This window comes from Setaria italica, chromosome I, assembly GCF_000263155.2.
Source record: "Setaria italica strain Yugu1 chromosome I, Setaria_italica_v2.0, whole genome shotgun sequence".
Classification (NCBI taxonomy): Eukaryota; Viridiplantae; Streptophyta; class Magnoliopsida; order Poales; family Poaceae; genus Setaria; species Setaria italica.
Genome location: NC_028450.1, coordinates 9439542 through 9450885, shown reverse-complemented (window position 1 = coordinate 9450885; position 11344 = coordinate 9439542). Strand labels below are relative to the sequence as shown.

Here is an 11344-nt window from a genome sequence, read left to right as displayed (position 1 = left end):
ACCTAATTCCTAATTCCTAATTCCTAATTTCAAAATAGAATTTCTAATTTCTAATTCCTAATTCTTAATTTCTAATTTCAAAAGAGAGAGAATTACAAGGCGCTGGCCGCCGGGGGAGGGCTGGCCGGGGGAGGGCCGCCGGGGGAGGGCCGCCGACAGGTGAGGGGCGACCGGGCCGGGAAGGGAGCCGGCCGGGTGCAGGGGAGCGGTGGCGGCCGGGGCAGAGGGGCGGTCGGCCGGTGGAGGGACGCCGATGGAGGAGCGCCGGCTAGAGGAGCCGAGGCGGAGGGCCGGCCGGTCGGAGCTGCGCAGGCCAGTCGAGGGGTGGCGGGCCGGCGGCGGTGGCGGGCAGGGGAGGGCGGCCGGGCCAGCGCCGGTCGCGGGCAGGGAGGGGCGGCCGCACCGAGCGGGGTGGCGGCCAAGGGGAGCCGGAGCAGGGCCGTCGGAGGCGCGGGGCGACGGGTGCGGCGGCGGCGCGTACGGGGCAGGGCGGCGGCGGGGAAACTATTTGCAAATGTGGCTCACTGAGTGAGGAGACTGTGCCGCCGGGTGGATCGGCATCAGGGTTTGCCGAGTGCCCAGATCCAGAACACTCGGCAAACTACATTTTGCCGAGTGCCCAGATCCAGAGCAGTCGGCAAACATTTTTTTTTATATTTTTTTACCCAACTGGGGAAAGGTATATGCGAGTTTGCCGAGTGTATTTTCAAAAACACTCGGCAAAAATTAAAACACTCGGCAAAGTTCTTTTATATTTCATGTATAAATACCTTCTCTAACGTGCTTTACTAAATTTTCCGATGTACTTCAAAAAACATGGTCAAATTCACTTAACAATACTTATTTGATTTTTCTATGAATATTGTTCCATTATTTTAGGTAGTTATAGCTTAAATTTAATTTATCTCAATTTAAAATCTATAATTGGAGTTAATACATTAAAATTATCAAACGGATACGAAAAATTCGCAAAATTTGAAAGGAACCAATCTATATTGTCCATTGCCTATACAAAAAGTTTTGAAGTCCAACTCTAATTCGACCGTCACTTTGACTCCAAACCTTAACAGTTCATTCTGAACTTCTAGACTATTCTCTCGAGATGCTCCGATTTGTTAGCGTCGTACGTGACAGAAGGTGCGAAACCTTCTCAATTTTTTTCCAAAGTCTCCATGGATGACATCATGAGATCTTGACAAATCTCGTGATTTTCAGAGTTTGTTTGTTTTTTCTAGAATTTATAAATCATTGGACCACACGTTTGTGGTCGTATTTTATGACCAAGATGTTCGAAATTTCTTTTCATTTTCTGGGTAAGGCCCCAGAGTGGACTCACTAACATGAATAGGATTTTTCCACTGAACTTATTCCATTATTTAAAACACTTGCAGCTCAAATTTGCCCGTAACCGAAAAAATCCTATATGTGCTATAAATTTATTAAATATAGCAAACTGATCCACAAATATATGAAATTTGAACATGTAGTATCACATGTTGTGTGTGGAGAGTGGAAAAAGTTTGGAGGGCAGGGGAGGAAAAAAATTACTATTTCGCTGAGTGTCTACAGAAAACTCTCGGCAAACGGTTTCCTTTGCCGAGTGCCGCCGGGAAACACTCGGCAAACGGTTTCCTTTGCCGTGTACCGCTGGGACCGACACTCGGCAAAGTTACGGTTTGCCGAGTGCCGCTAACGGGCACTCGGCAAAGTGCAAACGCCGGCCACGCTACGTAACGGCGGCCGCGCGTGCTTGTCACGTGATATAGATTTGCCGAGTGCGCCGTTTTGTCGAGTGTCATCGTCGCTATTTGCCAAGTGTTTTATTTGTGGCACTCGGCAAACGTGTTATTTGCCGAGTGTTTTTTAAATGCCGAGTGTTTATGTAGATACACTCGGCAAACATGTATTTTGTCGAGTGCCTGATAGTTTGCACTCGGCAAATGTAAAAACACTCGGCATTATCTCAGTTTCTGGTAGTGCGTAATAGCTAGCTGCATAGGAATATCTGAGCTGATGAGACGAGCGATCGAGCCGCCTCTCCCCCTATAAATTGGAGGCCCTGCATTCACCTCGGTACATCTCACTCGCAAGCTGCAAGAACACTGAACACACACCGAAGCACACTGCACTCACCAAAGACATACACCTAGCTAGCTGGATCGAGCAATGGCTGCCGCACCTGCACGCACCTTCTCCCTCTTCTCCGTTGAGCCTCTCCTCCTTTCAGCTTCGCCGACGGCAGCCGCCAGAAACGAACATGGAGGCCGCCCCCGAGGCGGTTCCATCCGCCCTTTGGTGGCGGCGTCCAAAGCGCTGCTGCCCATCAGTGATTTTGACCTCCAGCAGGTAGCTCAGTTATTTGCGAGCTACTGATCTTTTTCCTTGCTTGTGTTCCTCAATGAACTGTGATTACTGTTAACCTGAACAATCCGAATGTAATTTTATTATTGACGATATATCTACTGACTTTGTTACTGAAAGTGTAATGTGTTCTGGAAAATATACTTAAGTACGTCATTTGCTCACTATGCATGGAACGTACCTGCTGCTGCAGGAGGGCCTGACGAGCATACAGAAGATTCTGCAGCAACGTCGGAGCAGCGCCCGGGAGATGATTACCACCATTGACAACCTCAAGCGCCTCTGCATCGACCACTACTTCGAGGAAGAGATCGAGAGCGCCATGGGCGCCTGCATGGATCTCATCCACAGCGATGATCTCTTCGATGCAACCCTTGCGTTAAGGCTCATGAGAGAGGCCGGCCATGATGTTTCAGCAGGTCGGTAAAAACATAGAGACTTAATCTCTCAGCTCGTTTCAAACATGTTTCTTCATTTTCAAACAGAACAGAGATGGCCAAATAAAGTGGTTTAAATTGTTTCCATTACGTGTAGCAGATGATGTTCTGAGGAGGTTCACCGACGACACCGGCGAGTTCAAGATTGCTCTTAGCAACGATATAAGGGGCCTCCTGAGCCTGCATGACATGTCACACCTGGACATGGGAGATGAAGCATCACTCAACAAAGCAAAGGAGTTCACAAGAAAGCACCTCGCATCTGCCATCAGGTACCTGGAGCCAGGCCTCGCATGTTACGTGAGGCAGTCCCTGGACCATCCCTACCACTTGAGCCTGATGCAGTACAAGGCCAGGCACCACCTCAGCTACCTTCAGACCCTGCCCACCAGGGACACTGCAATGGAGGAACTAGCAATTTCAGAGTTCCAGCTCAACAAACGGCTGCATCAGAAAGAAATGCAGGAGGTTAAAGGGTAAGTAAATGAGTACTCTTTGGTGTATCTACTCGCATGTACTACGTATGGTCTTGTGATAGTTCACTTGACATGACGGTTTCATCAGTAATTTACGTCCGTAAAGCGTTGAAAAAAATTACACTCCAGCTTTTGTTTTGTTAAGATTGAGTGATAACATATTATTTATGAATTATAATTGTGAGATACTTATTCATGTGATGCAGATGGTGGATGGACCTAGGATTGTTTCATGAGATACCTGTGGTGCGGGACCAGGTGCTGAAGTGGTATATGTGGACCACGGCAACCTTCCAAGGATACTCCTTGTCATCCTTTCAGAAAAGAAAAGGATCCTCCTTGTCCAGATACCGCATTGAGACCACAAAGATAATCGCACTTATCTATGTTGTCGATGACATATTTGATCTTGTTGGCACACCACAGGAGCTCTCCCTTTTCACTGAGGCAATAAAAATGTAAGCTTGGAAGTAACAGTCTCAAAGTTGCACAGTATTTAATTTGATACATATGTAGTAGCTGCCAATAAGTTAATATGAATACTGGTTCTAGATTTCAACATTTATTAATTTTGTCATATTAAAAATAATTGGTTTCCATCTTGATATTGTACAAAATATGATTTGCAGATGGAATACCGAGGCTGCTGATTTATTGCCCAGCGGCATCAGGTCATGCTACAAGACTATTTACACCTCTACGAACGAGATTGCAAACATGGTGGAAGAGGAGCATGGATTCAACCCTGTCAATCATCTCAAGAATTCAGTACGTTACAACTTGTTTTTCATTACACTTCTCAATTTGATCCGGATATCAAAAAAATCTGTAGCTCCATCTAGTTATGATGATGTCATACTACATAATATTGACACAAGAAATTATACCTTTATTTTTTGCAGTGGGCGGTGCTGTTTGATGGATTCATGATAGAGGCAAGATGGCTGGCAACCGATCAGGTTCCTACCGCAGAAGACTACCTGAGAAATGGTGCTGTCACCTCAGGAGTACCGCTTACATTAGCGCACATATTCGCCATGCTAGGTTATGATCAAAGTAATGAAGCTGCAGAGCTCGCTGACCACATCCCTTCCATCATCTCTTGCCCGGCCAAGATCCTCAGGCTTTGGGATGACTTGGGCAGTGCAGAGGTCAGCAATTAATTGTTAAATGTTTTCACCATATCCTTGTTAAAATAGTTTTTAAAAACAATATGACTGTAAAAATTTAGCAGCAAATTTAAATCCATGAATTTTTACAGGATGAAGCACAGGAAGGACTGGACGGATCATACAGGGATTTCTACATGATGGAAAACCTTAGCTGCACTCAGGCCGACGCCGAAGAACACATGCGTGGCTTGATCGCGAGGGAGTGGGAGGAGCTCAACAGGGAGGGCTTCTCCAGGAGGACCTTCGCCTCTAGGTTCACGCAGGTTTCCTTGAACGCCGCCAGGATGGTCGGCGTCATGTACTCGTACGACAAGGATGGTCGGCTCCTTGTTCTCGAGGACTACGCGAGGATGCTGCTGCTTTGAGAAACTACGTACTGTGATCAATGAGAACAACCTATCCGTCATGGGTGATCTGCAAGTTAACCTAGGTGACACTTAACTTGTTAGTGAGAAGCTTTGCTAATTCCAAGTGTATTTTTTTGTACGACCAAACGTGCAGTGGCAATTTGTTCAGGAGACAGCAGCAGTGCAGGACCAGCTAGGACCATGCAAATTCAGATCTGCCTTCAGGACCAGCTAGTAGGTCGAACAAAATGTGCAAGAATCTTATGCATGTGTAGTATATACTGTACAATAACAAACGTGTCCCCTGAGCAAGGAAGTGCATGGATGTGCGGCTAGCGCAGCCACATTAGGCCATCGTTTTCATGTCCCTGAGCAAGGGAGACGTACTGGGTGCAAGGGTGGAGGACGATGTGCTTCCTCAAGCCGTATCGCGAGTCGACCACATGGGCAGACAAATTTCCCATGTATGCATGTATCTATCTGTGTATTGACGCGCCCGTGTACCAACCCTGACATACATGCATACATTACAGGTTTGGCTGCGCGACGCCTCAATAATGCATGTCGTCTGAATACAAGGTTGGTCTCATGCATGGTCTGATCTGGTCCTCCAAAGAAAGGAGCCAGTGTGATAGGCCAGCCAGCATGTGTGTGACACTGCACGCTGTGCCGTGCAGCTGACTCGGCTGGTCGCCATTGTACCGACACACGTGGACCTATAGGGCAGCGCGCGTTGGGCCGGAAGAGTTGCGACACCGTACCAGCTGATTTGTCGCTTATTAGTTGCTGCTGCTGCAGCAGCTATAGCTTCGTGCCGTCGTCGATCTGGCTCCTGAATATAATCCGAGTTTCTTTATTTTAATACTAGTTAATATGGCAATTATAAAAATAACCCTTGCGTTCAAAAAAGTACAAAAATGTATCTCTATCGTCTACTGAAGAGACGAAATTGAAATTTCATCCATACAACAAATCAACAGATGAAACCAGCTATTTTCATCGGACCACTAGCTAGACGAAAACATATAACATATTTCCGTACTATCAGGAGATGAAATATCTGTGGGCATGTCCTTTTTCATCGGACCGATGGGATGGATGAAATACTGACCTACTCTACCGCTTTGTTCCTCAAGCGTACGTTTTCTTCTTCACAGGCGACGACGGTTGGCACAAGATTTTTGTCATGCAAAATCATCTATCCAGACAACGAATTCATTTTCGTGTACCTAATGGACAAAATTCTAAAGGTTTCGTTCTCAAAGCAGACGAAATATAGTTACCGTCCTACAAATGGACGAAATTAGGATTTTCATCTGCTACATAGACGACAATGCTATATTATCAGTATTAAAAACCAAGTTTTTTTTTGTAATTGCTATATTAATCAGTATTAAAAATAAAAAAATCAATATAACCCCCCTTGGCCTTGATCTCTCTCCCGTTCCTGGCCGGCCGGACACATGCCTGTCTCGTTACGGGCTTACGGCCAGGACTTAACCATACCAAATAGCAGCTAGCAATGGAGCAAAGCCACACAAAGCCTGGCGAGACGACCATTGACGGACTTGACCATCAGTGTGTGTACTCTTGATATACGCATCATGGCCTAAATCTGTTGTAGGTGCTAGCCTGTTCCATTCAACCTGGCCACATGCAGCGTTCCAGGCTACTATTGCGAAACAGAGGAGAGAAAGTAAGATGGTATCTGTAATTATGTGGCTGATTCTTGAAGTACGTATCAGGAAAAAAGACTAATACTTAGAGATCAATGTATAGGTTCAAAGATGATTGCTGATGAATCTTGGTACGGCTATTGAGAGGATCTATCAGACTTTTGTGTTGGCTGGGTACAAATAAAATTTTCCAAAATCCAAACTGCCATCAAACAACACTAATGTAGAACTGAGCATTCGTCCCGAGGTTTAGAACCGGTTGTGTATTGACCCGGTACTAATGTGAGCATTAGTACCAGACCTAACGGCGAGTCCCCAAGGAGTCCCCCGTGACCTCCTTAGTACCGGGTGGAGGCTTCACCCGGCACTGAAGGTCACAAATTAGTACCGGTTGAAGGCCTCCAACAGGTACTAATGTGCTTGAGAACCTTTAGTACCGGGTGGAGGCTCCACCTCACCCGGTACTAATTGGTGGGTGGGGATCCAAAATTTGGTCTTCACTGGATTGAAGTTTGCACGCGTCCACTCCTCTCCGTCCACTCGTGACTCTCCCTCTTTAATTTCTCCTGAACGGCCTCCCTCTCTCTCCCTTCTCTCCTGCTCCCTTCTATTCCCCTGGTCCGCTCCTCACCGGATCCCATTCTAGGCACCCCTCTCCTCCCCTCATGGCTGCCCCTCACTGTGACGCGGGTGAGGAGTGGTGGCGGGGCGAGGTGAGGCGATAGCACGGCGGTGGGGGAGTGGCAGGCGACGGCGCGGGGAGCTGCAACAGGCGATGACGCGTGGAGCAATAGCGGGCGATGGCGCGTGGAGCAGCGGGATCTGCAGCGTGGTGCGGATCTGCATGCCGGCACGGTGGGAGAGCTCGGAGACGCGGCTGGGGCGATGAGATCTGAGGGGTGGCGGCGCAAGGGTGGCCGGCTAGGTGAGGGGGTCGCGGGGAAGGTGAGACGGTGGGGACGAGGACCGGGACCAGGCTCGCCCAACGAGGAGGAAGGGTGGTCAGTGGTGACGAAGATGAAGGGCGGCCGGTGGTGACGCGGGGGCGGCGGGGACGAGGGTTGGGACTAGGCTCGACTGACTAGGAGGAAGGGTGGCCGGCGGTGACGCAGGAGTGGCGGGGATGAGGGCCGGGACTAGGCTCGGCCGACGAGGAGGAAGGGCGGCCGGTGGTGACGAGGAGGAAGGGCGGCCAGCAGGGATGAGGAGGAAGGGTGGTCGATGGTGACGCGGGGTGGCCGGGTGGGATCTCCAAATTAGTAGTATAAACAACCGGTACTAAATGTCCCCTTTAATCTCAGTTATTTGACCCGGGACCTTTAGTACCAAAATAGCAATATCTATTGCACAACCGGTACTAAAGGAAGTTTGGATCGAGGTACTGCGTTCCCAGTGCAATGGCGGTTTCCCTGTCCCCAGACGGATCCTTGTCATGTCATGTAACAAACGAGTTACAGCTAGTACGTACGATGACTCACCAGCACCGTCCATCCCACACCGGCCACATACATCTTTCTCACACGGTTTCGCGGAGACTTCCATTTTATTCACAGGTTATGCATATGTGTGTATAGTCTCACTCACCCTGTTACGCTTTCAGTCATACATAGTACAGATACCCAAAAAGAATATTTTTCTTTCTTTCTTAATTTCTTTTTTATAGAAAAATTATTGGTAACAACTTCAGTAAAGGGAAGAGATAATTATAGAAGAATTAACATATAATATGCATACGTGTCATATAACTTGTGAGGAATGATGCATAAATTTGACCAACATATATAGGCTTCATTTAATTTGGAATGCAGAATGGAACTTTTTTCCTGAAAAAAAAAATTCATGTCTTCCAAATTGAGATATGAGTAGCATATATGCGTGGGTAGAAATGTAGCGTCCATGTATAGTTTGTAGACTTCTTTTAATAATTCTGAGTTTTTTAAAAAATCAATTGGTAGTTTATTTGTAAGTCAATCCCGTCAATTATCATTCTGACTACTACCAATCTGTACAGGAAGGAATCAATAGGCGACTTAGAAATTAAAGCGATCGCGGTGAACGACGTGTGTTAGAGTGAGCTTAATCAACGTTACATGCATTACAAAACTTGCAATGATGTTTTTCCTTTTCATATTAAAGATACCAGTAACAATTTCAGCATTTTCCATAAAAAAGTAAAAAAAATCATACGAGGAAAAAAACAAAAGAAGGGAACAACACATCACAAACACATCAATGTCATACTACATCTATTCCCTTTGTACTCATAATTTAATTAGGACATGGGCATAGTATATCTCAAACACATGTTCTTTTTCGAAGTGAAACCGTGGTGCCTATAAGACTACCCACAGCGTTGGTGCCTACCGATGCTTGAACCAGGAGAGAGAAGGACCAAGCATCGGTGATTGCCATTGCAGTTGCAGGGGGCGATCCTGAAACCGAAAACTGGGCTGCGAGGCATGTCGATGAACCGATGCTGAATCAGTAAAAAAAATGATTTAACAGCCAGCCCGTCTCACAGCGCACGCGGGTCCACCTTCCCTTGAGCATCTATGCAGACGTTGTGCGCCTGTGGTGTTCTCAGCATCGGCTAAGTGGCAGGGAATCTTTTTTTCTTCGGCATCGATGACAGTAACAGCCAGGACATCAAGGTCCCACTCAAAATCCCAAATTTGACACTATGTAAAAAGAAGATTCTCCATCACATCAAACTTGCGGTACATGCATGGAGTACTAAATGTAGATGAAATCAAAAACTAATTGCACAGTTTTGTTGTACTTTGCGAGATGAATCTTTTGAGCCTAATTAGTCAATGTTTGGACAATAATTCACAAATACAAACGAAATGCCACAGTTGCGCATTTATAGCAAAATCTTAACTGTAGCACTCCCAAATTGGAAACTGAACAAGGCCCAAAATGGCAGGGAATCTTTTTTTCTTCGGCATCGATGGCAGTAACAGCCAGGACATCCAAAAGAGAATGAACAGCGTCATGGGAAGCGGGCGATCGGCATGATTACGTACCCAGCCAACAGTCAGCATTTCATTTGCATTCGAGTTGCCCTATAATTGATCGATGCTGCATTCAGCTCTCGTTTTCCACATGGGCTTCAGAGAGCACAGTGCAAATTGGAGCGATACAGCAGGCAGAGAGACCGAATAATTACGACGATTTCTACAGGATTTGGACTGTAACACCACAGCAATGCATGCAGTGATGCAAACACACGGCATCTATCTGAGCCCTGGACACTCTGCCTCGATCTCTCTCCCTGTAAATTGGAGGCTCTGCTTTCACCTCGATGGGTATTAGAATTGTGTCGAATATTGTGTCTAGTTGATTACGTTTGGATTTGGAGTTGTATTAGCGGTAGGGGTATGTGTCGGACTCTTGTAACCCAAGTTCCTCATAAATATAAGAGGACGACCGCTGTTGTAATCATGACGATATAGCGACAGGCTCGCAGGGGAGGTGGCATATTGTCGGGACCCTGGAACGATCGGTGTTGTGGGTTGGGGAGGAACGCCGGTAGTCATGTCCTGAGGATGTAGACTTTGACTGAACCTCGTCAACAAATATCGTGCCTCCAGTGTCGTCTGTGATCTTGCGTACATATCGAAAATAGTTGGTTTACATCCTGATTTTAATAAGAATTAGTTTGCAATAAGCTAATACATTGTACAAAATACGATTTGCAGGTGGAATACTGTGGCTGCTGATTCACTCCCCAGTGGCATAAGATCATGCTACAAGGCTATTTACGCCACTACGAATGAGATCGCAGATATGGTAGAAGAGGAGCGTGGATTCAATCCCGTCAATCATCTCAGACATGCAGTATGCTACAAACTTGTTTCCATTAAACTTGTTCAATTTGATCCGCATACCAAAAATTTGTAGCCCAAAATTTAGCTATGATGATGTCCTATTGCTGAGCTTTACACAATATTAACACAATAAATTCTACCCTTTTTTTTGGCAGTGGGCGGTGCTGTTTGATGGATTCATGGTAGAGGCAAGATGGCTGGCAACCGATCAGGTTCCTACCGCAGAAGACTACCTGAGAAATGGTGCTGTCACTTCAGGAGTGCCGCTTACATTAGCGCACATATTCGCCATGCTAGGTTATGATCAAAGTAATGAAGCTGCAGAGCTCGCTGACCACATCCCTTCCATCATCTCTTGCCCGGCCAAGATCCTCAGGCTTTGGGATGACTTGGGCAGTGCAGAGGTCAGCAATTAATTGTTAAATATTTTCACCATATCCTTGTTAAGATAATTTTTAAATACAATATGACTGTAAAAATTTAGCAGCAAATTTAAATCCATGGATTTTTGCAGGATGAAGCACAGGAAGGACTGGACGGATCATACAGGGATTTCTACCTGATGGAAAACCCTAGCTGCACTCAGGCCGACGCCGAAGAACATATGCGTGGCTTGATCGCGAGGGAGTGGGAGGAGCTGAACAGGGAGTGCTTCTCCAGGAGGACCTTCGCATCTAGGTTCACGCAGGTTTCCTTGAACGCCGCCAGGATGGTCGGCATCATGTACTCGTACGACAAGGATGGTCGGCTCCTTGTTCTCGAGGACTACGCGAGGATGCTGCTGCTTTGAGAAACTACGTACTGTGATCGATGAGAACAACCTATCCGTCAGGCGTTATCTACGCCAAGGAATGTAGCTCGCTTCATTCTTTGATTTTTCTTTCTGTAAAAAATGACTCAAGTAATCTCTGTTCCATTGCATCAGACCATCATACATATTAATTAATCCTTACGAGACGCTAAGAGAACAAAGAGGGTAAATCCTAAAAATTACACCGGTAGAAAACTAAACATTAGTCCTTAGTCCTTATTCTCGAGGACTACA

At 46.4% G+C, this 11344-nt stretch overlaps 2 protein-coding genes across 4 annotated transcripts; both read left to right on the top strand.

Moving 5' to 3' along the window:
• The first annotated feature begins 2067 nt into the window (after nt 1–2067).
• Nucleotides 2068–5655, top strand: LOC101779235 (terpene synthase 2, chloroplastic). 3 transcript variants are annotated; one of them, XR_001163435.3, is made up of 8 exons: nt 2068–2346; nt 2555–2780; nt 2896–3274; nt 3481–3732; nt 3904–4042; nt 4177–4425; nt 4536–5257; nt 5327–5655. XR_001163435.3 is itself a non-coding variant. In XM_012844124.2 (7 exons), exons 1-7 carry the CDS (start codon nt 2167–2169, stop codon nt 4809–4811), a joined length of 1701 nt encoding a protein of 566 aa, XP_012699578.1. In that variant the 5' UTR covers nt 2068–2166; the 3' UTR covers nt 4812–5386. The 3 variants fall into 3 exon arrangements, 2 of the variants coding, with proteins under 2 accessions (XP_012699578.1, XP_004952082.1); XM_012844124.2 differs by having other exon boundaries at nt 4536–5386; XM_004952025.3 differs by having other exon boundaries at nt 2069–2346; nt 2899–3274; nt 4536–5386.
• A 1589-nt stretch (nt 5656–7244) lies between these two features.
• Nucleotides 7245–11089, top strand: LOC105914065 (probable terpene synthase 3, chloroplastic). The gene is made up of 4 exons (XM_012844697.1): nt 7245–7324; nt 10171–10309; nt 10455–10703; nt 10814–11089. The coding sequence occupies exons 1-4, from the start codon at nt 7245–7247 to the stop codon at nt 11087–11089; spliced, it is 744 nt and encodes a 247-aa protein (XP_012700151.1).
• Nucleotides 11090–11344: the final 255 nt, after the last annotated feature.

What these genes read in the sequence shown, in the direction of transcription:
- LOC101779235 (XM_012844124.2), top strand. Translation starts at nt 2,167, where the DNA reads ATGGCTGCCGCACCTGCACGCACCTTCTCCCTCTTCTCCGTTGAGCCT. An exon ending in TTCACTGAGGCAATAAAAAT is followed by an intron (nt 3,733 to 3,903) that starts GTAAGCTTGGAA and finishes TATGATTTGCAG; the next exon opens with ATGGAATACCGAGGCTGCTG. An exon ending in ATGACTTGGGCAGTGCAGAG is followed by an intron (nt 4,426 to 4,535) that starts GTCAGCAATTAA and finishes GAATTTTTACAG; the next exon opens with GATGAAGCACAGGAAGGACT.
- LOC105914065 (XM_012844697.1), top strand. Translation starts at nt 7,245, where the DNA reads ATGACGCGTGGAGCAATAGCGGGCGATGGCGCGTGGAGCAGCGGGATC. An exon ending in CGGATCTGCATGCCGGCACG is followed by an intron (nt 7,325 to 10,170) that starts GTGGGAGAGCTC and finishes TACGATTTGCAG; the next exon opens with GTGGAATACTGTGGCTGCTG. An exon ending in TCAATCATCTCAGACATGCA is followed by an intron (nt 10,310 to 10,454) that starts GTATGCTACAAA and finishes TTTTTTTGGCAG; the next exon opens with TGGGCGGTGCTGTTTGATGG.